General features: G+C 41.0%; 1 protein-coding gene across 1 annotated transcript; it reads right to left on the reverse strand.

Annotated features, from left to right (window-relative positions):
* Positions 1 to 1,103: 1,103 nt before the first annotated feature.
* On the reverse strand, positions 1,104 to 24,526 carry LOC128297025 (adipokinetic hormone/corazonin-related peptide receptor variant I-like). The gene is made up of 9 exons (XM_053032575.1): positions 24,316 to 24,526; positions 9,735 to 9,925; positions 8,067 to 8,294; positions 6,133 to 6,334; positions 5,331 to 5,484; positions 5,063 to 5,259; positions 3,824 to 3,967; positions 2,561 to 2,805; positions 1,104 to 1,387 (listed from the first exon to the last, which is right to left on the reverse strand). Exons 1-9 carry the CDS (start codon positions 24,524 to 24,526, stop codon positions 1,187 to 1,189), a joined length of 1,773 nt encoding a protein of 590 aa, XP_052888535.1. The 3' UTR covers positions 1,104 to 1,186.
* Between the last annotated feature and the right edge of the window lie 1,193 nt (positions 24,527 to 25,719).

Consider the following 25,719-nt stretch of genomic DNA (forward strand, 5'->3'; position numbering starts at 1 on the left):
TTACCGTAATTTCAATGAAGAAAATAATCCATGTTAAAATTAGAATGAAAAATAAAGATCTCTCAGTCGTTGTGCGCTTTGCCTAACTTTAGGCGTTTTTTCGCAAGCAGAAAGTGAGCGTGTTATGTAATTTGATAAAAAAAACTTGATTTCTCTGCAATTCTTTTGTAATCTCATCACAGCTCGATTCGACTGAGCGTCATTCCCCCCCTTCAAAAGTCCAAGAATTTGTTCTCCATGTAATTATTGCCACGAGCGTTGCCTACCCGCTACCGAACAGTCAACTGTTTGCCCGTTCTTTCGTATTATGATAAAAAAACAGCTCGAAAAAGAGCATTATGATGAATTATGAAACTTTTTTTTTATTTCTCAGTATTTTTTTCAGATCTCGCGCACCCGAGAAACACGATTGATACGAATTGTGAACGACAACGTTTTTGTTTAATTATTACACATGCCCACACGCACACAAAACATTGTGTAATACATCGGATTACATCGTTATGATGTCGCTGGTGCTGATTCGCTTTTACGAAACATTCCGTCAAGTTAGTTATCTAGAGGATTTGATTTAAATTTCACTCATCGATTTCCCATCGAGCTTTGTACATTGACTAAACTAAGAGCTATCGTACGAAAAATACGCATTTTTTTGTCCAATTCAAATGTATATAAATATCTCTGCACTACTGGCTCTAGCTCTGCTTCACACTCGCTTATGTTTTAATCCATTCGTTTCGATTGTGCAATCGTAGGCTTTCGGTTCGGTCGTTGCAGGTTTTACTTAAAAGTAAGTTTGTATCAAGGTTTTCACTCATCACAAGTCACGTGTCATCGATTCGATTCTATTACGAATCGCATCACCGATCTTCTGCTCTTACATTTCCCATTACTATCCTACCTGAAACCAAAGCTGTTTGTAGTCCAATAATTTTTCCTTCGCTTTTATTTTAATACAAATTCATAGAGATGAAATTTTCTTTAGTATCTGTTAACGCTGAGCGCACGCTTTTGTTGATACCGGCTAGCAAACGTGGAGATCCGTTTAAACCGTTTCTACACGCGACGTCAATGAGCGATGAAGAAAGCGTGGTTCGATGGTTTTCATTAGTTCGTTGCGTACTATTACAACCGTAGCGATCGCCATCGTGCCGTACGGTGGGGTTCACCAACATCGTTGTGATCATCATCGCCACCCACCGGTGTCCAGACTGCGCGTCAATCCGCACTCAACCGATGAGTCCAGCTCGTGGGGTGTCGGGTCGGAGTAGAAGGATGGTCTGGATAGCATCAGCGAATGTTCGTCGGCTAGCATTGCGAACTCACTGTAGCTTGGTTGACATCCTTTCCCGCTACCACCGTTCCAATAGCCCGTCCGGGAGTTGTGCTGCGATAAGGGAAAGAGCGAAACAAACGAGACCAACGCGAGAGGCGAGTGAGTGCCATAGTTATGTTAATTTCAGACCGACAATAAGAAAGAGACGAACTATAACGATTACCAAGTAGGACGGAAATCCTTGTCCGCAGTGGATGGAGAACATTCCGTCCGAAAAAAATAAAAATGGCTTCAATCATAGACAGCTTGTCAGCCGTGCATTGGTCGGAAAATTAACACACAAATTGAAACTCGTTCCTTTCATCTCGATTTGCCACGCGCTGGAATTCGTTAGGGAATGAGGCTTGTTGGCACACGGTAAGGAGGTGGTTTTCGCAATTTGAATCGTTTTTGAAGTTCCAATGCTATGAACTTTTCAGCCTAACAACCCATTAGATCATGCTTGCCATTTTTGGCTTACTAGATTTATTTTCTCCCGTAGCCGGATAGTCAGTCCTTGCTTCGGATGGGATTCTGTCTCGATTTTGTCGCGTGAGATCGACAGGCAGCCGCTCGGTGACTGCAATCGTGACATTCTGTTCAACAAACGTACAATCTGAATTAATAAAGACACGATTTGCAAGCAAATCAAACGTCTGACATTTCAATTATTCAACAGTTCTCATGATGCGCTCTACATCGCTAACGCAAATGCAGTTGTGACTCTTTACGAGATACAAATAGCTAGCTAATTAGCGCGGTAATATCACAAAGCAGGTACAAGAAACTCTTAAAAAGGTTTAAAAGGTTGTGATGGACATGTTGCAGCTTCGTTTGTAGCGTTTCATTAGCGTTGAATGAGGGATATTCAGCACAAAGGAAAAGACCGACATAAACCGGCTGCGAGAATTACACGCTTGCAGCATTCACATTAAATCTCGAAAGCTAAACCTTAAATATGGAAAGGAAAGTTACGGGCAGATTTCCGCACCGAAGTTGACAAAATTAGCAATCGTAGACTATTTGTTCACACCGCCCGAGGACAGCTACGTTCCAGGAACTGCACTGAACTCAACAAAGACGTCACTAATGTTCACGAAAACAGGGTTGAACAAGGAAGGAACCTTTGGACCATATTAACCCAATCAACTCCCATCACCGTCACGGTTGGATGATCAGTAATCGAACGCATCAGCCACAGTAGATGGTGACGTGCAGGAGGAAAAGAACCCTCGGACCACTTACCTCCTTCCCGCCACCCTTTCGATGGGAGCTGCCCACCGGAGTTGCTGTTGCTGCTTTGCTTCCGGTCGTCGACGTGTGTTTAGTTGTGTTGCCGTGATAGTTGGTGTTGTTGTTGCCACTACCGAGACGGTTATAGAATCGGGTCGTTGCCGTCGTAGCCATTCCGGAGCCTCCGGCAATTACCCCACTGGTGCCGGGACCACCTGCTCCTGCGCCACCACCACCAGTTGAACGGAGCAGAGATGCTGATGGGTGATGAACGTGTTCGTGTGTTTCCGGACGCGTGGAGAGATGGGATGAGGAGAAACAAAATAAAACAAAATGGAAAGGACGCAATAAGTTACAGTCGTTTGTTTCTACTAGATTGAATTTACGCAAAGCGTAGAGTGAGTTCATGAACAGAAGCTGACGTTTTTCACGGTACGCCTTCAATGTGCTTGAGTAAAATAAACTCGATATAAATTCGAAGCGTTTGAGTAGAAAGCATCGGAAAATGTATTTTTCGAAATCAGGTCGAAAATAATTTAAGGAAATTGCAGTTGGAGGTTACAATTGCTATTCAATACGTTTTTTTCCCCACCACTCATCAAACGATACGTTAAGAATGTGGAAAGGAAGTTAATTACGAGCTAATAATAAGGTTAACAGTTGATTCAACTGGTTCATAAATTGGTGTTGCATTCTTTGATGTTTAATGGCCGTAATTATATGTTGTGTGACATTAATTAAATTTAACCCATTGGCACATCAACTGGTAGCCATAAAGTGCTTAACGTTAATAGCGTATACAATCATAATTATATGCCACCATTTTCAGAACACTGGCAACCGTTGTATATTAAAAAATCATTAGTTCCGTTGTTGCGCAGATGATTTTAATTGTATTTGCATTGTGTTCATTGAAAGCAGGCAAGATATTATGCAACGCACTGTCTGCAGATAATGTTTGTTGCCACATTTTATCACAAAATAAGTTGTCGTATTTTGAATCACTCAAATCCATTCACAAGTTCAACTACATCGACGCTCATTGCAGGTGATGGTGATGTCGCCGAATATCATCAGCATCACCATTATTCCACAGCTGTCCGAATGCGATTGACAGCGTGGAAAGGGGGAAATGTTGATCCCCAGCACGCTAATGGAGACGCCCGGTAGCTCACGAGTGTGAACGTGATGGAGGCGCCTGGTGCACTGTGAAAGTGCACGTTCATGGCAGCGGTTTGACGAACGCTTGTTGAACGGATTGGGTTGTCGATGTACCTGTCGGTTGTAGGAGAGCAATGGTACCGTTTTGATTGAGGTGGTTCATCGTTATGCTTCGGTGGTCCGCTACCAGCAGCTCATCCTTATTATCCCGTCCGGTCAGTCGATCCGAGTGTGGTCCAATAATCCCCGAGACGGCATCTGGAAGTAGAGCGAGCGGTGGTAAGCGCCACCAGGGCAAAGTGGGAACAAAGGAGGCGTGATGTTTTGCAATGTTGCGTTTGTTCGGCTGCGTCTAAACATCGGTCTAAATGCAAATGCAACTCATCGAACGCTAAATAATTCGATTTGATTCGAGAATGCGGATTAGAGATGAACCACCAACAAACATTTATCCACCAGCGGCAATAAGAGAAAGAAATCATGCAAAACATGCGTCTACTTTACTTCCATGCTAAGCTTTGGTGCCATGCTTATTTCATTATCATTCATAGAAGTATTTGTTAAATAGATACAAAATGAGCAAATTACTAGAAATCAGCTACGTGTTGAACCAAATGGAAGATAAGCACTATATCGCGGTGAAAGGCTGTATTAGAACCATGTTTGTGGTTTAGTAAGTGACAATAATGAAATATTATCATGCTTTGATTGATGAAACAAGTGTAATATCAAATCCAATACTATACAATTTTGCTGATGTACAAGTTTCAAGTACATCTTACACCAACTTAAATCTCTTTCACATTCATTAAACAACAAAGCCATTGAATGTATGCAATTCGCACAACGTTCAGTAAACTGATCCGTATCCCAGATCAATAGAAATCTGAAGTAGTTTTGGTCTAAATAATCGGTAATACAGCTCAAAACTGTCTTTTTTCATAATGAATGAGGCTATTTTTCAATAACAGTTGAGTCATTTTTCCAGGAAGTCCAGGAACGTATGAGAAATGCATGAGAATGCTTGATCCTTCGGTCCTTCATTTTCCGGCTAAACACCATTCCATTGCTACACGTTGTACAAGTATCATGCAGTTACATCCCCTGAAATTTCTGGATTCTGAATTGAAATATTGGGCCGCAGATTGTTTTCAGCAAAACACATGCATGTCGGAGGTTTAATATTTGACTCTATTACTGCTGGCATTGGGGGAAGATAGGGACTAGGTAGTCGAAACAAACAAATTCTCAACCCATTACAGGAACAGAAGCGCCCGATCCGATGGGAGTTCGGTGAAAACTAAACAAACCAAACACGTGTACCCACATGCAATCACGACCACCTACACGTACCTGTGGAGCGTCGCTGTGCTGCATTAGGTGTTTGAGCGCCCCCAAGTGTGTTGCGCCGACGGCAGGGTAGCCGACATTTCATCGCATACGAACCATACACCAATGGGTTCATGCACGAGTTTGAGACGGCCATCAAAAACAATCCGTCCTGCACGGCAACGTCGACCTTCGCTGCACTTTCCCGATCGAACATGTACCTGCAATGTAAAGAAACGTTTCCATTAAAATCCGCATTTTAGTAATTCCGTTACCACGTGATGGTGCTTACCAGAGGGTCATGACGACGTACGGTGTCCAACACCAGACGAACACGACCACAATGGTGATGGTGAGGCGTAGCGTACGCTGACGCGCCCGTTCAATGTGCGTTAGATCGTTACATCGAAGACGCATCGTTCCGGTTGAGTTGGAATCGCTTGTCTCTGTACGCGTTGCAGGAAGTAGGAATACATTTTCAGTAACAATGCTTACATTGTTTATAAGTTTTGTTTGGGATAATTTTGTAGTAAAAAGTAAAGCATTTATCAAAAGTAGATTGTGTTTCAATAGAATTTTGATGAATCATGATGAAAAAATCTTTCTATATTTTAATCACTGCTGTACAGTGAAATGTACATCGCCCATCATCACCGTTTGTAATTCAACCTAAAAGCATGTCCATACAAAAGGGAATTCGAATGAGTTTTTTTTTCTTTTTTGGATATTATTGAAATACTATGTAAACATAGTAAAAAAAGAAGCAAATTCGAACTAATTAATGAGCTTGCCAGCAGTTAAACGTTACGTTCTTGGTATTACGCGGGTAAGGAACGCGATATCATTTTCGGTCGTGCACGCGCACTTCAGTCTGTGCGTATTAATTCCAGTGAAGACTGCTTGACGCAACCACACGATCGAAACACCAGCCGTACGGTTGATGCTAGAAGGTGTGTTGTTGTGGCATTGTCGAATTTCACCCGAATTGAATTCAATTTCGTCGACCCCTACTCGTACGGGTCTCTCCCGGGAAACCAAACACCCTCTACAAAACAACGAATATAAGTGTGAGTGGTTTGCGCGTTACGACTTACCCTTCTCCCGCGACCGGTTCGATATTTCGCACAGGATCACAGTGTAGGCACCGCTGATGATCATCAGCGGCAGGAAGTACATAGCTATCACGCAGAACAGGTTATAGGCCGTCTCGAGGCCCGGCGTAGCGAAGAAACCGAAGGTGACGCACTGCGTAAACCCCGGCACTTGCGGATGTTGCTGCACGCGGAAGATAATACTCTGGGCAGGAAAGAGACACATAATATACGGTAAAATCCAATGAAAGCCATTCCGGATCTCCCGGAAGACGGTACAGCATGGGAAAGAAAATTAACCACTCTTCACATCACGAGGATTTGTCACGAGAAACGTTCGCCTGATGGAGATGGGAATAATAGCAGAGAAACAGCGTAAAGCTTGAGACTGTCAACGGAAGAGGACAATCTTTATTTGCTTTGTTTGCAGAAACGCAAGCAACTTTGACCGTAAAAGGCACGTACATTCTGCAAGAGTACAAATCTAATGAAGGACTCTCTACGATGGCTGTACGCAGCGTATGAACCATGAAGTACCACTAGCGACCGATGTGCATAGGGAACAGGATCCCAGTGGCTGCTGGCTGACGATAGGAAAAATTATTCGACCGAGATTCGTTTATATTTGTCCAACGTTTCGTGCTGGTCTTGCTTTTGCCCTACGTTAGCTCGACGGAGGTTTTACTCCTGTCCTGTACGATGGGATGCGGCGAAGGACAGCGTATTAGAGTTGTACCACTACAAGGGCAACAAGCCCCATTAGCAGGCACAAAGCATAAGCTCGAATAATAACGGATAGATGTATTTGTGTACGTGGGAAAGCATTTTGTTTTCTATTTATAGGTGAGCCTTTATGCAGGATGAACGAGGATGAAAAGGGAGGAGAGTGGCCCCTGTTCAGCTGCCAGGTAGATTCATCCCTGTCTGCCAAGATGCGCCCTTGAGGTTCGATTATGTTTTATCTCGAAAGACAAATGAAGGGAGAGGAATTGAAACGAAACCGCAACAAACCAAAATCCTTCTCCATATTGTGTTCTCTTTTTCGTCGATGTTAAGTAACAATTGTACCGACCAAACAACTTTCTCATCGGTGAAGAGTACTATCGTGATAATGAGTTAAATAAATTGGCATTGGGAAAGTTTTTTAATTACTTAACCGAGCGAAGCAGAAGAATGCAACAACATGCCGTTTTATGATTCCGTGAACCTTTCGAATGGGCAAACAGGTCCGAACCAAGTTTAATTGGATTCTTTCGCCAAAATCGAAAGCCGACCGTTTTGCGGTGCGCGATTTTGTTTCGCATTTTTTAATGAGACGAGCATAACATTTTATTAGCGACAGTTATGCATTAACGATGTTTGCACATGAAGTTTGATTAGTTAACGAAATGAAAGTAAAATGGATTTGCTTTTAATGTTAATTGATTGTGGATTTGTCCTGGTTTTGTTTAATGCTTTATAATTAAGGATTAAGGATATAAGGGTATAAGGACTTGCTGCAGCTTACGATGGCAGCTAAGGACAATCGTTAGAAGCGTGCAAAATAAGTGAGCTAAATGCGGTAGAAAGTCTGAAAATATCATGGGAAGTTTAAAAAAAAACCTGACCTGGGAAGACCTGCTGAAAATAGTTGCACATAACTGAATCAAGCGTTTGACAATTCTTGTTAAGTGACAGTTGATTTCGTATATAAGCGCTTTAGCAGCCTATGGATGCTAATCGTATGAATGAAATTTTCCTGTCTAAAAATAAAATGTAATATGGCGTGGACACAAGTGTCAGAGCCTGATGACTGTGACATTTAATCATAATAATCTTATTTCACTGACATATGTGTCTGATGCTACTCAATGTGATACATCCGTACCGAATATTGATGAATAGAACGTAGTTGTAATTTTATTTCCTATAACACAAATTTATAGCGCAGTACTCACCTGTGGCATTGCATTAACAAACGCAATGAACCAAGCCCCACCGAGCATAATTTTACCGCGCTTCCGGGCGGCTGACACGCGTAAAGGATATATCACAGCAAAGCAGCGGTCGAGGGACACGCACACCAGGACGTTCGAGCTAAGATACAGACAGAAGGCGCGCATGAACAGGAACACTTTGCAGGCAACGTTCCCGGCATGCCACTGCACCGTAATGCGCCAGCCAACCTGCAACGAGGCACGGGATTGCATTGAATCAAATTTTGCGACAGCTCAGACAATCGAGAAAAGTTAAACGGAATGAGGATTACAGGATATCGAATAAAAGAAAGGAAAATAATCAGATGAATTTTCGCAGCGTTACGCTTCTAATGAGGGTATTTCTTCTAAGAATTTTCATTTAATCACAGCTTAATTTACATGGAATTCAAAACATTTCAAATGTTCCATTACGGTTGATTGTCAAATAAATCCATTACGATTTAGTCGTGAAGAACAATTGTTTTTCTTTTAGAGAATCGACGTATTGTTACGTATATTTCCTATCTTCAAAAAGATAGGTGCATTTGTTCATCAATTGAATGATTTATAATCAGATTAAAAGCTTACACCGAATCGCAAAAACTTGTGTCAGCTGTTGTGGAAGATGATGCTAATGGAATAGTTTGTATTAGTTGCAGCGGCACATTATGAAGCACAAAAAAATCCTTTCAGGAGCAATTGATTCCAGAGTAAATGTTTCATAAGGAAATGCAATTTGAAAACACTGCAAAGTCTTTGTAAAAAGAAAAGACTAATTAAATAATCTAAATGCTAATCAAATAATCGTCACGAAGTGTTTTCTATTAAATTCGGCATGTCATATGTGTGGATTCTATGTCCAACCTCGAATTAAGTCGAACCAATATGGATCAAACGAAGTGAGTTTAAATATAATGCAAATTAATCAATGAAAAAATAATATCCATTATGTTCATACTCGTAACAATATTGGAGGCTTAAATAAATAATAAGCTGTGGTTCGCTCGCATAGGATCGGGTTTCAGTGCAATACAAATTCATCTGTTGCATAACCGATTACACAGGAAAATGTGAGACTTCGTTTTCAATGAAATCGATCCTAGGAAATCGATTCCAGCACCATTACGTGGATACGTTTTTTTCAGAGTTTCCTGTGCCGTTGAATCCGCAGCTGTAAATAGATACACTAAGAACGATCATACAGCTAAGACGCCCACACAACCTTAAATAACTCAATTCAATCATTAAATAGAACGAAATTATATATTCTCATTTTAGTATAAAAGAGCCTAATTTAAATTGTAACGTATGACTTTAATCCAACCAAACTAAGTAAACAAATATAATAATTGGAAATAGTTTCTTTTTTCAAATTAAACAATTTTGTTAAAAAAAAAAACAAGAATACAATCAATTAATAATGAATGTAAAAGGAAACATGCTTTTACATGTAATACGCAAACCATGGGTATTTGTATGCACAGCCAATGATGCTTGAAGCTCAATATTATCTACATATGTTATAATGAAATTCTGAAACCATGTCGTGGTTTGCATCGCTCAATCGGGCAACTCGGCCCTATCCCCGATGCTGTGATGCGCGATTCACCACCGCATGGTTGTAGGTTACCGTAAACTTTCACTTACCTCCAGTGGAATCATGATGAACGCGACCATTAGATCGGCCACGGCCAAATGGCAGATCATGAGGCTGACACGCGAACGACGATGACGCCTGGAGCGGAACAGTGTTATGACAACCGACAGATTGCCGCCGGCCGCTATCACAAACAGGACGCAGTACACAATTATGACGGCTACGGTGGAATCAGTGTGTCCTGTAAAGAGTTGCAACGTGACAAGATAGCAACAGGATGGTGAGATAAATATGCTATCAATGTACTGGTTTTGTGGTGTACGGACGTGTTTAAACTTTCTTTTTTGCAATAAACCAATAAAGGAAAAAGGGGCGGGTTGGTTATCGTTTTTAACATTGTTGAGCTCGTACAGCGAACACGATGCTTGTTAGTCTGGTTGACAATTTACCCCATGCAGCTAAGATCTTTGCATGTGAAATATTGTCCTTAGCGGATGGTTTGTTCGACACTGCAGGAAATTTTGATACAGCTTAAGCTTAAGATACAGCTTATTGATGATTCAGCAAAGACCCAATAGTCTTGGATGGATTTTTTAAGATACACGTATCGTTTTTGAATCCCTACTATATGGTATAGAGCATAGAACAGTGTACAGTGATCACTTAAGTTTCATTAAAATAATAGTCAAACGATCGTTTGTTATGATCGATGATTGCGTTTATCTGCTGTCATCGATTATTAAAATCACAATCGCACATATTCAAGCACTTTGATCCTTTTTTTCGTATGTCATGGATGGCCAATGGGCATCCAGGAAGTAAACGATTTTACAATAAATCATATTTAACTAGAAATACAAAGGCACGAAGTCATGCCTGTTGCCGCAGGGTTGATATACTATGTCCCACATCTGGTACCATAAACCCATGGAAAAGGAAAATCACCATTGTCCAACACATTAGCTCATGCAGTTTGCAGGTCCGTCTGTGGTAGACTGAAGAGCCCATGCATAGACAGGATCAGTTGTTCCTTTTCTTGCATCACTGGCACTTGAACGGGTTGCATAAACAAGGCTAGAAAATATGAGATTTAATTTCCCCATACTCTATTTGGCCTTTGGCCTAGAGCAAAAACAAATTGTAAAAACTGTGTTGAGAATGAGCTGCATATGGCAAGAAATGAAGAACCATGTTCGCTATATTCGTCGTGCTATGAAATCTTTCCACTGTTGTTTTCCCTGGAATTGTACTTTATGCTTTCTATTTAAAACACCTTCACAGCTGTAGCATTTTTGAAGCGTGAGTGAACCAATTTCTATAAGTTTTCCCTGTTTCGCTATGGAAACAATTGAAATAATCACCTTGAGGACAATGGCAATAGACGCCTTTGAGTCTGAACGCTCACGTTTCGTTGGACGTGTTTGATTGCAACTCAAAGGTATCTGTACTTTGATGAACTGAATTCCTTTCTGTTTCTTGTTCTGTGTTTTGCGTTAGCAGTGTTCGTTCTTGACAGGTATGGTTTAGAAATTTTTATAAAGAAAACACACACACACACACACACACACACACACACAATGCATTCAAACGTAGATGACTGACAGAAGAGTCTTGTTAAAAATAACCATCAAGCTGTCCAAACAATCACACCACGTCAAACCATTCGTCATACGAATTGCACGATGGGAGATAAATAAGCTGTTTACAAAGTATGAAATACAACCGTGACATCTGCAGTTTTGCAAGTCTACTAACAATATGCCCTTTTAATAGAGCTGTCTGTTGGGTTGTTTTGAAACCACAGAAAATAACACATTGGAAAAGAAAACGCTGCATGTAGGATACGGATGTAATTTATTTTTATTTATAAGATAGTCCGCAATAGTAATGGATCGTGTCGTGTCGGTATGCTCTGCGTAGGAATCATGAATCCGGTTCGGAGCAGTAGGTGAGAACACTGGAACGCTTCATACGTCACAAGGAAGAGCTTGGGCACTGTCCAACGGAGGCGTTCGATTGGAAAGCAATTACTGCGTTGAATGCGTGGGCAAGAAATGCGTTACAAGTTGAATGCGTTACAAGAAAGTAATGTAATGCATAACAGCACCAATGGAAATCCCACCAGGGTGGATGATTTTCCCGTTCTTCATACAAACAAACGTTTGGAACATTTATCCTTCAAAACAGTACTTCAATGGTGAGTGGTTCTTGTAGCTGAAAGATGTTTGATTTTGTCACCAAGGTAACTGGTCCAGCATAATGTACGATTTGCCTTCTAGAAATTTCATTTCCGCTTGTGTCCTTGTTTTTTTTTTTTACTTTTCCGAAGACCGGAGGCCTAGCCGTACATCTGCCATTTGTGTCCATCTTATAGAAACAACTTAGAATTCAGAATAGCTCATTACCGTGATCAGCGGTGTGTACCAATTAGACCATTACCGCTCTCTGCACAGTTTATCTTGATTTATGTGACGGAATTGCTAAGAAAAAGTGCAGATGAGATTTGCATAATTGAATGCTTCGGCAGCATTGCTGAAAGAAAAGCAACCTCATCCGGGTATAACTTTTCGACGAGACTTCCCTAGTTAGAGGGGAAGCAAAAACGATAAAGACAAATGCCGTCCGGTAGGCAAATGCTATTAGTCTTTCGATTTCAGAACCGTTATTTACCATTTGCCACCTCGTAAATCTTGCACCGCTCGGGGACAGATGGACAAAAAAAGAAACATTCGTGATTTTCCTTATCATTCCCATTCTTGATGGTTAGCTTGATGCATGGTGCGGCGAGCTAATATTTAATTGGTTTATTGCTTCAAATCGGATCGACTGCGACATCGAGTGAGTTAATGAAGCCGGAGGTGATTATGCTCAGGATTAAGCACAATCTGTGTCCTTTATTGATTTTTGGCATTCTATGGGTGGCGAAGTAAAAATAGCAGACTGTGTACAGTTTTCCATTCGAGTAAGCAAAAGTAGTTTTTCTAGGGAAAATTACACATTGCAAATGGTTGAAAAATGCGCAACGATTTGTCTCTTTGAGCTGTGGGCACTGTTTGACATAAAACATGGGTCATATTGATGAATGTTCGCTCATTTGCTGATATGGGACGGGCAAATCTGGATTAGGACAATCAAAAAGGGACGCTATTGTTTACTGAAGCATACAAATGAGATATGATAAAATCTATGCCCTTTTTCATCTGATTATCCATTTTGAGTTATTTAAACGAAGCATGCAAATCTTTAGGAGCGTTAAAGTGAAGCATTTCGCCTAAAGTTATGCAATGTACATTCTCCCTTGGAGGACTTACCTAATGCTTCATTTATCAGCTTTAAATGGTATCTAAACTTCATATCAGAATAGAAGTATATAATTCAAATGGGTAAAAAAAAAACTTTGATCATGCATGAATAGTTCCTACTCGTAACTAATCAAGCGACACATTGCACACACCACTAAAACTTTTTACTTTCCACAAAAAAATCACCATTCGTTCAACAAACTCCAATGAGCAGCGCATGACTTAAAAAAAATAAAAAATGCAAGATAAAGTTTGCGATTCAATTTATTGAGGTTTCAGAGGATAAGGAACGTTCCACACTGTTAGTGTCACATTGAATGGATTGCACTGAACTGGCTACACTGTTGGTAATGCATACTAGAAACCCGACCATAGAAGTATACTTGACTCACCCTTTTGCTCCAAACGGAAGATTTTTTATTTTTAATGATATTGAAATAAACGTTCCAATGATACACAAACTTCTCCGAACATCCACGTAGCTTGATGGTAGCTTCTTGCCAGCAGCCATCGAAGGTAAAGTGTAACGTAATAATATTCAATAAAATTATCGATGGGTGGATTTATTATGAACACCGGATGCACGTCTGTCAACGATCTTGGAGCATCTCAAGATAAACAAAATAAATTGGCAACTTTATCCTGCATCCTGCCGATCATACTTTAACATTATTGAGATAAATTAGTATCTCTGACTACAAGATGATACCATCTTCGAACCTGCTTGTCCCGAACCATGGGTTGTGGTTTAATAATATTTAATATTTTCTTTTCTCCGCTTAAGAAACATTATCCCTTCGTCGGAAAAGCTGTCGATTTTGTATGAATACCACGTGAACACATATGAGCGCGACTCGGGTGGTTCGAGCCATTCGCCATCGATTGATGGTTTTCTAATCAAGAAGGTAAATGGAAAGTTTGGTTTATATTTGTCTTGTATGGGTCCCGCTGATGCGCCCACGAATCAAATTTTCCGCGCGGGAAGAAATATTTGTTTGCAATCGTTTTCTGCTTGGTAAGCGCTGGATCTCCCACGCATTCCGTAAGCAAAATGTTTCCTTCAAAGTGTCGCGTAAAGAGCAACGGTTTATAAACCTAATGGAAAGTTTTTCGTCGCAAGCATAAGGAATCTCTGTATCGCTGAAGAAATGTGATGAGTGGGTGGGAAAGTAAATGAACTCGGTGACAAGTGGGACCAGCAGATCAGCGGACCCAGTCTGCTCGCAATTCCGGGGGTAAATTACGTGCCCATCATGGTTTGGTTTTTAGGTTTCCTTTTTCCTTCAGTGTGTACAGAAGCATAACTTTGTTTTTTAATTCTTGTTTTTCTTTTGTTAATACACAGCGAAGGCAGGACAGGATGTGTTGAAGATAAATTTCCTCCCGCCCAAACCGTCAGAGGGATACCGTCAGACGGAAGATTAATTTCGGAGTGTGGTTTTGAAAGTTTTTGTACCGCATGTCACACACAGTTTGGTCCGGCGGAACGCGTGCTACGGTTGAAGAGAAGACATGAAAAAGTGTAAGTGCTTTTCAGTTTTAATTTAGTGAATGAAACTTAAAGCATATATAATGTTGATAAATTGAAAAAACCGCCAGGTGTTTCCTCGCTTCATCAATTCTGTTTGTCTCTGTTTTTCTGATCAGAAATTCGTTTATTGTGCCATTTTTCCGTTTAGCATTGCTCGCTTGTAGGGAGTAAATTGTTGAACTTTTGAACCTTAAGGGGGGAGGGGGGAAACATTATTTAGAGACAGGGAAACCAGTAAACGCAACATTAGTTGTGGCAAGAATGAATTGTAAAACATCCAAGATCGTAAAACATTTGTTTCGCCTCTGGTGTAAAGCAACTTCCATCCGTTTAAGAACTTTCAACAGAGCGCCTGAAAGATTGAAAGATTCAACGATTAATTCTCGCTCACCATCTCGGATAAATCATTTAACTTCTTCCATCGTAAATCTCATACAGTTCATGATTGTTCCACTTCTACCTCGCTGTGGATTGCCGTTTCCATAAAGTTGCTCAAACTTCCTAGTGCTTTGCCTTTATCTAATTGAAGGCTGTACGACAGAGAATGGTAAAAAGTTAGCAGCAACGCAGACAGATTGTATTTAGTTTTCAAATGCTTATAATTTTAAATTACATGATGAAAGTTGCTCTTATTGTGCGAAACATCAAAGGGAAGGTTCTATGCCCAGAGCCACGGTCTTGCAATTAAAAAGAAAGCAATTCCGTTTTACTAATGCTTCGTTAATTAGTGGAATGGTACGGATTTACCGAAAACATAGATGGAAATAAAGTTTTTCTTTTCTCCTAAAAGTATGCAATACTCATAGCACACCCCTTACGTTATGCAATTAGCATCACATTTGATCTATTTGTGTCAAAATTAAAAATTGAGGGAATAATTCACATATTTTTAACGTGGTGGTTCTTACTGTAACGAAATAAAAAGATCAATTCATTTCTAAACAATATATAAAGTTGTGTTAAAACTCATAGAGGTAGTATGCAGTAAAATATGAGTTTGCACTGACCACCGTTTAACAGCCATGCGTTCTCCAGTGGATTTTAATTACACAAAAAGCAGGTTTAACGTACAAGAATATGTGCATGTTTAGTAGTAAACAAAGACGCAACACGATCACTAACTAGTTTGGGTGTCAATTTCAGACCATCCCATCTATTCTGGTGTGAAAATGGAGCATTGTTATAGCCAACGTGGAAACTAATCGTTTAGCTGTATTGTTTGGCATCGAACCAAGCGACCGTTTACCTCAAAACCGCGGTTCGTGACCGAGAATCTGTGCAGTATTGCGTTGCCAAACTGGGTGAATTTATCGTTGTTTGCATCACGTGTCACGCTGCTGCCAAATGGGAACCAGAATGGCCTGTGCAGAAGCACACCATAAACTTCGCCCACGCGCGAATCCTTATGTGCCTCGAATGTGAGCTTCTGCGAGTGTTAGGGACACTTTGCAAAACTAGTTGGAGATGTATCCTTCTTTACGCGGGTCAGACCAACAGAATGTGCTTTTGATGTTCACTGCTGCACACTCTGGTTTACTAAACTGGACGGTGTAACAGTGTTTGATGCACCGAAATGAACCACTAAATTAATGCAATGGAAATTAGGAGAAGATTTACGACGTAGTCCCACACGTCGTTTGTTGCTAAATTGGTTCCCGTGCTAATCGATGCTGCTATTTGGGTCTGCACTAAATTTCGAAACTATCACACCAGTGTATACATAAACTATGATACTGAGTTTACGAGAATGAACTAAATTTCCCAATTCGATATTTTAATTATAATTCACATGATTATCAGAGACCTCATGAAGCATTTTGCATCGTCAGTAATTTGGAGCAAACTAACTAAAACGACATGTTTTCCTTAATGAATGATTCCTCTGCGACTAGCACACTACTAGCCGTAATCAACATGGCCACCAGTTTTTCGCAGACTATACCATACGTGGTCCGTTATCTACGATCGGATAAGCTAACCACATTATCCCGCCGTGGGTTTGCTGCCAAGGGGATGGATATTTAATTAACAGCTGGAATGACCGGATACTGGTGGCCCGCATTCGTACGCAGAAATGGCTAGGGAGAAACCGTTCATGAATTGTTCGTCCCAGTACTTAATTTGTTTGTCGCTCAGATAATGGTCCACAACACATGTGGGACGTTCAATGTGTCACCCTTTCAGTATTCGGACTATCGCATTCGCTAACGGACAATGGTACAGGCTTTTTGCGGAGATAAAAAATTCTTCTAGCGATTAAATAATCCGTTAATCCTTTTTTCTGGGCCCTTGGACAAAATTGCCCAAAGCATACGAGCTGAACAGGACTAACAGGACCTCCCCTTACTGTTTATTCCAATTACGAGAAGAGGATTAATTTCTGCAAACAGTTATGCGGAAACTACATTGATGCTTTGCTTATTTGTGACAATTCAGATTATTTAAAAAAAAAGAACTATGGTGGAGATTATGATAGGAGGTCATCCGGTTGTTTCATCAGATTTTGTTTTGAAAACATTGTTTGATTTACCAGTTATGCCGTTAGCAGATTGAACGAAAAATCTAATTTAATCTCATACTTTTCATGGCGCCTAAATTTATGCAATGACCATTACAGAACTTGTCCTGATTTTCATCTTCATTATTCAATTCTGCAAAGCAATCAACACTTCGTGTGTCCAAACATGTAAAACTCCAAAGGTACTTTTAGAGACCGTTTCTTTGAAGTTTGTGATGCAATAATTTGATCGTACGGGTTTGCTTGAAGAAAAAGTAATTAATTTCGTACGATGCAATGCTTCTTTTTGGTGAATTAAGTAAACACTACGCTTCACTGGCGAGGAAAACACTTCGGAATACTAATATTTGTATTTCATCTACCAAACCGCTCTGACCAGCTCTGAATCTATCATTCATCCTTCGTGGACTCAAACTCGATTGTGTGAGGATTAGAATTTTCAAACGCTCTCAACACTCTCAGCATTTTGGACAGAGCATCTGGAAGACAATATAGTGAGGTGGTTTACGGGTATAAATAATTTATGCAGTCCACGGTGGAGTAAACCGCTCGTTACCTGCTCGCACATCAGGCCCTTAATGCTTGTCTTGATTGATGACGTCCTTATTACGCTTTTGGGTGTTGAATATTTAAATGTTTTAATCAATTCACACATGTTTGTTCAATTCTTTAAATTTGTGATATCGCACATCGATTGAAAACGCTCTTGTATCGATGATTGATGAATCGCAACATCCATCGTGAAGAACACGTGAATCACTCAAGTGTTTTGATCGATACGGTTGTAAGTTTAAATGAATTGCAATGCGCTTCAGTTTTTTACGTTACATCGTCAGAAGGCTGATATTCCGTCCAGCATCTCTCCTTGTAAAACCTTCTTTCATCAACTTAAAACTCTTCACCGAAATCATGTGTTCTTTCCAGAAGTGAAAGGGTTTGACATAAGACCGTTTAACATCCTTCTCGAACGTTGCTTTCAAGTTGGGTAAAGTGGAAAGCGGCACAAGGCTCTTGATGTGCTAACATGTTTATACATCTCGGGAACAGAAACCGGCTCACTTTCACGCACCATACGTGCGGATACTGTGTCCACCGACGTGAACCACTAGAAAGATATCCAAAGCTGGGGGTAGCTCACTACTGCACGTTGTCATCCCCTTTCTTACGTTTATTTAGATGCAGGTAAACTTAGCCCATGTCAACAGTGTTCAGCCGCAAGCTATCCGAAGAAAGAGGACCCGCCAGAATAGCTACTTAGTGGATCAGTAAAAGGATTAGAACATCACAAGGTGCAGGGAAGAAAAAAACGTAGCATCAGATAAATTGGATACGTTAGGTTCGTTGTGTGGTCTTGAAGGTAAGTGGGTGGAACGATCCGACATTAGCAGAGAGTAACTTTCTGTCACGTTGGCAAAAGATTTTCCACCGCTCTAGTCACAACAAATCCCAAAGGCAAACCATTTTACAGTGGCAAAGTGTCGTCCACATTTTACTTGTCATCGGCACACGAAGCAGATGTAGAAGTTGGGATGAAAGCAACACCATACTAATTAAAACCACACAGGTCTTAAGGATGTTGAAAAGAAATACGCCTCGATGCATGCAATCTGTGCAATCGATCGCCATGTTGTGTTTTTATGTAGTAATTGTTGCTTTGGAAATTACTTTTGTGATACCTCGGCCAATTCTTTTACTATGAACGATCCGACAAACAGTTCTGAGATATATTTACACTCTTCGTTGCGCAATTATTATACAGTCCTTTCACACATTTCACTACACTGTATTCCAGAATCTATTTTTCTACGGAAAAACCACGAGAGAGACCACATAGCACGATAATTGATTCCTAATGGCGATCTTCAACTACTGAGCTGTCGATATTCTTTCCATATTGTACTTTCTCAAAAGGTATAGGCCTAGCATTTCTGGCTTTCTTCTTTTTTATTCATCCGTAGCTGGATTGGTCTTGATGCGATTATAGACCACTCCTGTCGTGCGAAATTGGCGCCGCTACCAATCACACCGCTGAGCCACTCTGTGCTGTAGTTTACTCCACAAGAACAAAGTTGAATGTAAACTCCTTTGTGTGAGACGTGTATATCAGACGTGTATTGTGGCCCTGAAAGAAAAATTTTGTTTTTGATGTGGTTCATTATTCTACAATTCATGCGCATTGGCGTGGAAACCAAAGGCGAAAAAACCCTCTGCAGCATCGTTATCATAAACGAACAAAAATGTTTCTTCACCTTTCACCGCATGTACTTGGCCAACGTTATCAAAAAAGGTAAATGTGATATACTCAAACAACAATATAGCATAAAATAAACATTATCCAGAAAATAATATTCAACCTTAAAAGTTAAACCACCTTCGTCCTTTAGGCTACATAAACCGCGTGGGATAGCAGCTGGCGGTAAGTCCGAAAAGGTAAAATAATGCCATTTTCTGTGATGTATTCGTTTAACCTTTCTGTGTTGGGTGGCTGGTTGGTGCGGTTTTACAGAGAGGATCACTCACAGCCACCGCCGCAAAGTAGCTGTGTGTAAAAAATACCTAGGCACATACATGGACACTTCATTAAAGTCATTACTCTGAGCACTGTATCGCCCGAGAATGGTGTTATTAAACATTTACACTGCATTGCTCCACTGGTCCATCCCGTGGGCCATCCCACTGCTGGTATAAGCCCATGTGGACAAGCATATGCAGCCCACCCAAGAAGGACTTCGCCCTTAAATCTCTTACCCTACACAGATTTTAGAACCACTCCTCATCGTCACTGGCAACGAAAGAATCCTTGTGAGTTCTCGCGAATAAATCTCTATTATTTATTACATTTTTCTTCACAAAAAGCGCCTCGCTATGAGAACGTGATAAAAACACCGCACAACACAAACAACGGTATGCATTACCCGGAAAGCTTTCGTGATCTAGACCCAATTATGATTATCGTGCACCAACAACCACAAACATTCTCGTACGTGAGAAAGAAAACCATCTCCATCTGCCTCACGGTGCTAATTCTTTAGAGTTTTCCATTTGATCCCGGTGGCATCATCTTCGGTAGCCTTGGCTCGATCCGTTGCAAATCTGGCGTGTCTAAGCTAGTCATTTTAATTGCTAAATTTAATGAAGCACTTCTAGGGCTGCATCTAAGGCTGCAAATGCCTTCATCCTCAGGCGAAAAATTTGCTAATGCATTGTACGTTGAACGTTGGAAAAAAGTACGCCATTGTGTTTTCGGAGAGAACAGAAGCTCCAGTTTATGAAAATCACGGTGTACAATGGAAAATAGGTTCATGTTGGCGTGCGCCAGTGGGGTGGATCTAATAAAGCAAGAATCAGTAGAAAAGGAAAGCTGAAATTCATAGCTAATTGTTGAAAATTAAAGTGAATTGAGCGGTTGTGAAATGTTTGTACATCGAAAATGGTGAATTTTTGTTCAGATGAAATGAATACCGAAGATAGTACCGAATACCGGTAAGGAGAATGATATAAAAATAGTACTTAACTCGTGATTTAATTTCCTCGATGGTTTACTATGCGCTTGAGACACGAATTTAATAAGCCTAAAGGTATGCAATCATTACATATTGAGTGATTTTTCATATTCTGGAGAACATCGAAAGTTGCTGCCAGGCGAGTGGTGATTATAACGTTCTATTGCATACCTTCAGGCGTGTTCACACTATACGGTCGTTATGGTGAAATTTGTATTCATTACATTTTGCCATTCATACCCTTTTAATTTTGTTTCCTTTAGCGGTATTTTTTAATGTTAGAGAGACCAGATGTTGCTAACGTTGAATAAAGTAGCGGGCCCCTCTAATGGAGGTGTAAATTAATTCTATACATCGTATCCTTTTCACGTTATCTTTACGCGAACCGCTCTCGAACGGCACGTACCGTGTAGCGTTAATGATTTGACTTTAAAAAAAGCCATCAGACGTGTAGAAAAATTGACGGGATTCTTACACTCTGCCACTAGGCCACTAGTCTTCCAGCAAGCCCCAATCATTGTCGCTATATAAATTAAGCATGCTGACGAAAGGAAGCAACCCCAACATCCCCAACTGACGGCTTTTGCAAATTTATTATCCTCACGGTGCCGAAACCGATAAGCAGTGGAATTATCTAACACCTTTGCCTTTATCCGCAGCTTTGCGATGGATACAGAAGGTTGCACAAGATTGCTAGGACGGATATGGTGTTAGGCGGGTGTGAGGCTTACAGTTCTAATCAAAAATAGGTTAAAAGTACAAAAAGCCCACAAAAAGGTTTTGGATATTTATTTTCATGTGAGCAAGTGAGGTATTTATATGTTTTTATGGTGGTGTGTTGCTTTCACTACCGGTAGTATATCCGTTAGATCCTTCGGTTAGACCGTAAAAAGGTTTCATTACATCCTGTGTAAACTTTTTGCTCGTATGTCGTACTAACGGGGACCTTCGGCAGTAACCTCAGCCTGCTGCTGCAGTGTTACACACACTCAGCCCATGTCTCTCGCACTGGCAGGCGAAAGGGCTTGTGGTTCGTGTTGCGCGTTTGCGATACCACATGATAAATGCATCCGACGCATGTAGCAAGATCGATGTGCAGCGTGGGTAGCGGGTTGAACATAAGTCTTCATCGAACGCAACTTCCGCAACGCTGCCTCGGGACGGCAAATCAGATATAGTTGGGCTTCTGTTACATGGTCTCTTTTCTATGTCAAACAAGAAGCTTCTCGAGGTACATGCGATGGCTTTAGAATAGTGCAGGTGATGGGGTAAAAACTTTTTATTCCCCATCTCCATATCAGCTGCCGGAAAGCACACATATTTTATGGATATTTTATTGGCTACCGATTGGCACCCGTGGGAGTACCACTAAGAGGATGGATATAAAACCCCTCACCAGCGGCCGAACTAGTTTCTCCCAGCACGATAATAATAAGTATCATCTAATATCAATGGATGGTGCATTTTATGGCGCAATCTTGGGATACACAGGATTACCATAGAGCTTGAATATTCCCACAAGCATCCCTCTTTACCGCACGCCATCGCCAGCTGCAAGAAATGATAGAGTGCGTAATACGTTACTCAACAAGTTCGTATTTCCTGTCGAGAAATTAAAGTCTCTTGATGATTTACGACTGTGGTGGTATAATAACCTTTGCAGAAGATCATATCATCTGAATGATGTATCACTGGCGTTTAAAGCTATCAGCCGTTGTATGTTAATGCTTGAGTATCAGTGATGTGAAAGAAAGGAAACCATTGCATAGGAGGTGAATTTTTGTGAGCAAGCCTGTGACAGTGAGTTTATTCTGAGAGTAGTTTCAATACACTAAAATTCACATTATTCAATTTTTCTTCAAATCAAACACACTTTTTGAGAATTTGTAATTAAAACATATATATTTTTTGTACATTAATTATTAATTGAAAGTTTTTGATGAGATTGAAATTTGATGTAATAATTAAAGCAGATTTGATCAGACCGTAATGCAAAGTTCACGATGTTTGTAGTTCGCACTTTGCAGTTGCTACCAGCTTATCCTGCACTGAAATCGATGACATTCTCAAACTTGCCGCGTTTGTACCAAAGCCATCATCTTTGGGACTAGTCATGACCTTTTTCCCCTTGCGAGATAAGCTACTAACAGAATGATGCCACGAGTAGATTCCAAACTACGCATTAACGATAGCGAAGTTGGCTTGCTTTCCGGAGTATTACAGCTTCCGCCAGTTAGACTTCCTGTTTGCTAAGAGGGATTAATTTCCGATGGGACCGATGGGTTTTAAACTACGATGAAAATTAGAACTGAAGGTATCTGAACGTAAACCGTTAAGTTTCACTTCATTGTGGTTAGGCGATCAACCATTCAACGGTTAAGGCGTCAATCTCTTACAACTGATAGGCATGATAGTTATTGTCAAGCTCTTGATTAAAAAGGGGATATACTCGTATTTGTCAACCAAATTGCATACCTGTAGGCGTTTTAGTAAACAGGGAATGTTCATCGAATTAAAACATATATAGATATAATAAGCTCATTGGTGCTGATGTTCAGCGATTGATGAAAGTCTTTTGTGGTCGATATAATATTACATATTAATGTGGTACGTGGTAAAACACCGACACAAAAGTTGAAATTGAGTAACACTCCTGTGCAACGCAAGTTCCATGAATAATGTGTTTACCATTATGATTTAATTTTATGACTAGATTGATGACTGATTTAATTAGTTTGTACTGACGTTATAATTATGCGATATGGTAGTTGAAAACGTTTGTTGAACGATTGGTTGGGTGTATTCTAAGAGGAACTCTGGCTTGATGACCAATATGGGTAATATTTACCGACCACAATCACATTGATTCTATCAAAGCTGAAGGATGGTTGTTGAATGTATTATGATAAATATTTGAAACCAGCATGGTATGTTGCGTTCAATCGCCATCAGTTAATGTACACACTTGCATTCATGCCGAGAAATGTGTGATGCGCTTGTTTGGCGTTGTTATGCAATTGATTCGATCTGCAATTGGAAGATATAATGCACCTCGCAGAGTAGCAGCTCTCATTAAAACGCTTATGTGAGTCATCTGACATTATCAGCGACACTGCTGCCCGATCGTTACCGCAAGGCAATTAAAAGTGGAATAAAACTACGCAAAATTACGACATTTTACAAATATTTAAAAAAGGGTGCATGTTGAACTTTACAACCCTGCTTTAAAAACGAACAAATTGCCCTAGCCGCTGGAACCAAACAACCAGCTTTATCATGCAACTTTCTCCTATAAAAAGACCGAAATTGTAACCGTTTCAAGTAACTTACTACAATTGCTGTCCATCGTGCACGTAAACTTGTGGAAATTGTGGAAAACGGCACGCGTGGTTTGTTCGGCAGAGTTCGAGGGTGGGTCATATAATTAATGTTCTCAAATAAACTGCGCTGTATACAATCGGCCCTAGACACGGATACAGATATTTAATGGCTTGTACCACAATAGTAGCGACCTTTCCAACGACTTATCCACTGTTCGGTACTTGAAAGACATCTATTACCGTTGTTCTGTGGGTCGATTGTGCTGCACCAATAGTAGCGGATCGCGACCGGGGGTTCTGGGTTTTATGACTCCCTGCAGTAGTTTCGCAGCTCGTATCAAAAACCTGACTGATGGCATCGCGATTGAATTGTTACATGTTTGGAGTCAATAACTTGTGCCTGACTAAATAGGGAACAATTTTCAGCCTATCCATTTCACCGTTTCACGCACATTACCTGGAGCCGTGATGGTGATCTCCGAACCGTTTTTGTCGAGTCCTCCGACGAAGGCAGATCCGTTCGGTGCGAGTCCACCGTAACCACCCAACCCGTACGGGTTTGTGCCGGAAAAGTTACCATTGGCAGCCGCACTTTGAAGATACTCCTGCAGATATTCATGCTGAAGGGAGATATCCATGATGTTAAGCAATCCAGCTGCCAGGTACATCCAGAGAGAGCTGCCTCCACCGGCAGCAAGTTCACTCGTGTGCACACAAAATCATTCACTCCGGTGGCAATACACCGGTGGGCTGATGTTTTCGACGGGGATGGGAACCTCCAGGGCGGGGCGCTGCCAAGTGTAACTTTATTCGCTAACACCGGAATGGCCCATTCCACGCTCAATTATCCCCCCTAGGGGGAAATGCTTTGACAGAACACAGCGTGAACGGCACGCACAAGTGCAGTTGAATTTCCGAGAACCATTCCACACACGATACGGATGTTGTATGTTTTAACACACCGAGATTTCGCACCCATAGGCATTGGCAGGATGCTGCACTATCTCCAGAACCGACTGTATTGGTGTGTGATGCAACTGGCCACAGCACTGGAATGTGGTAATTGAAAGATAACGACTTTTCACTAGCATATTCCACCGATTAATCTCGCTGCCGTGATGTCGGAGTAGCTAATTTACAGATTGCGGTACGGCTCCTTCGATTAAACCAATTTGATTTCATGTGCATGCAATACACTGTCGTCACTCGTTGCTGCACTATTTCGAGAGCAATTCACTTCACACACAGCACAACTGCGGTAATCGAATACTGGTTCACTTTGATAAGATATCAATATGTGGTACACTTGCTCTTGGCAGTCGGAATTCGTTTATACACTGTGCAGTACCACAAACGACAACACTTCTGTTAGTGCGCAATGCTCCACGTAGTATGTGAACCGAGGTAACACCGTTACGCGTTCGAATTCACGCGGGAAATCAATCACGGCAGACTGTGCACTTAATCCGATTCTACACAGCCACACGCTCGTCGGTCACTGTCGAACGAATGACTAAAGTGTGCTTTGAAAGTTCTTCCAAGTTGCAACCGCACCGGAATGGATGAGAACCGTTTCAGTTGGATGCTGCGGTTTGAATGTGGGAATCTCAAAAGCTGGGGAAATGGAACTCACCACAAGCGGCACTCATCCATCCTGCGACATAGATTCCCCTTGTAGCGCATGCGAAATAGCAACCACCACTTCGTCCGGTTTCTAGAATTCCTGAGGTTTATCATTTTATATCCCACGTTTACTTGAAAGACGGCATGCTGCTCCCTACACATCCTTTCTATCGCGGCGACACGTAGCACAAACTGTTGCTTGCCGTTCTGGCCAAAGCCCTCGACCCATCAGGCAGTT

Source organism: Anopheles moucheti, chromosome 2 (genome assembly GCF_943734755.1).
Source record: "Anopheles moucheti chromosome 2, idAnoMoucSN_F20_07, whole genome shotgun sequence".
NCBI lineage: Eukaryota > Metazoa > Arthropoda > Insecta > Diptera > Culicidae > Anopheles > Anopheles moucheti.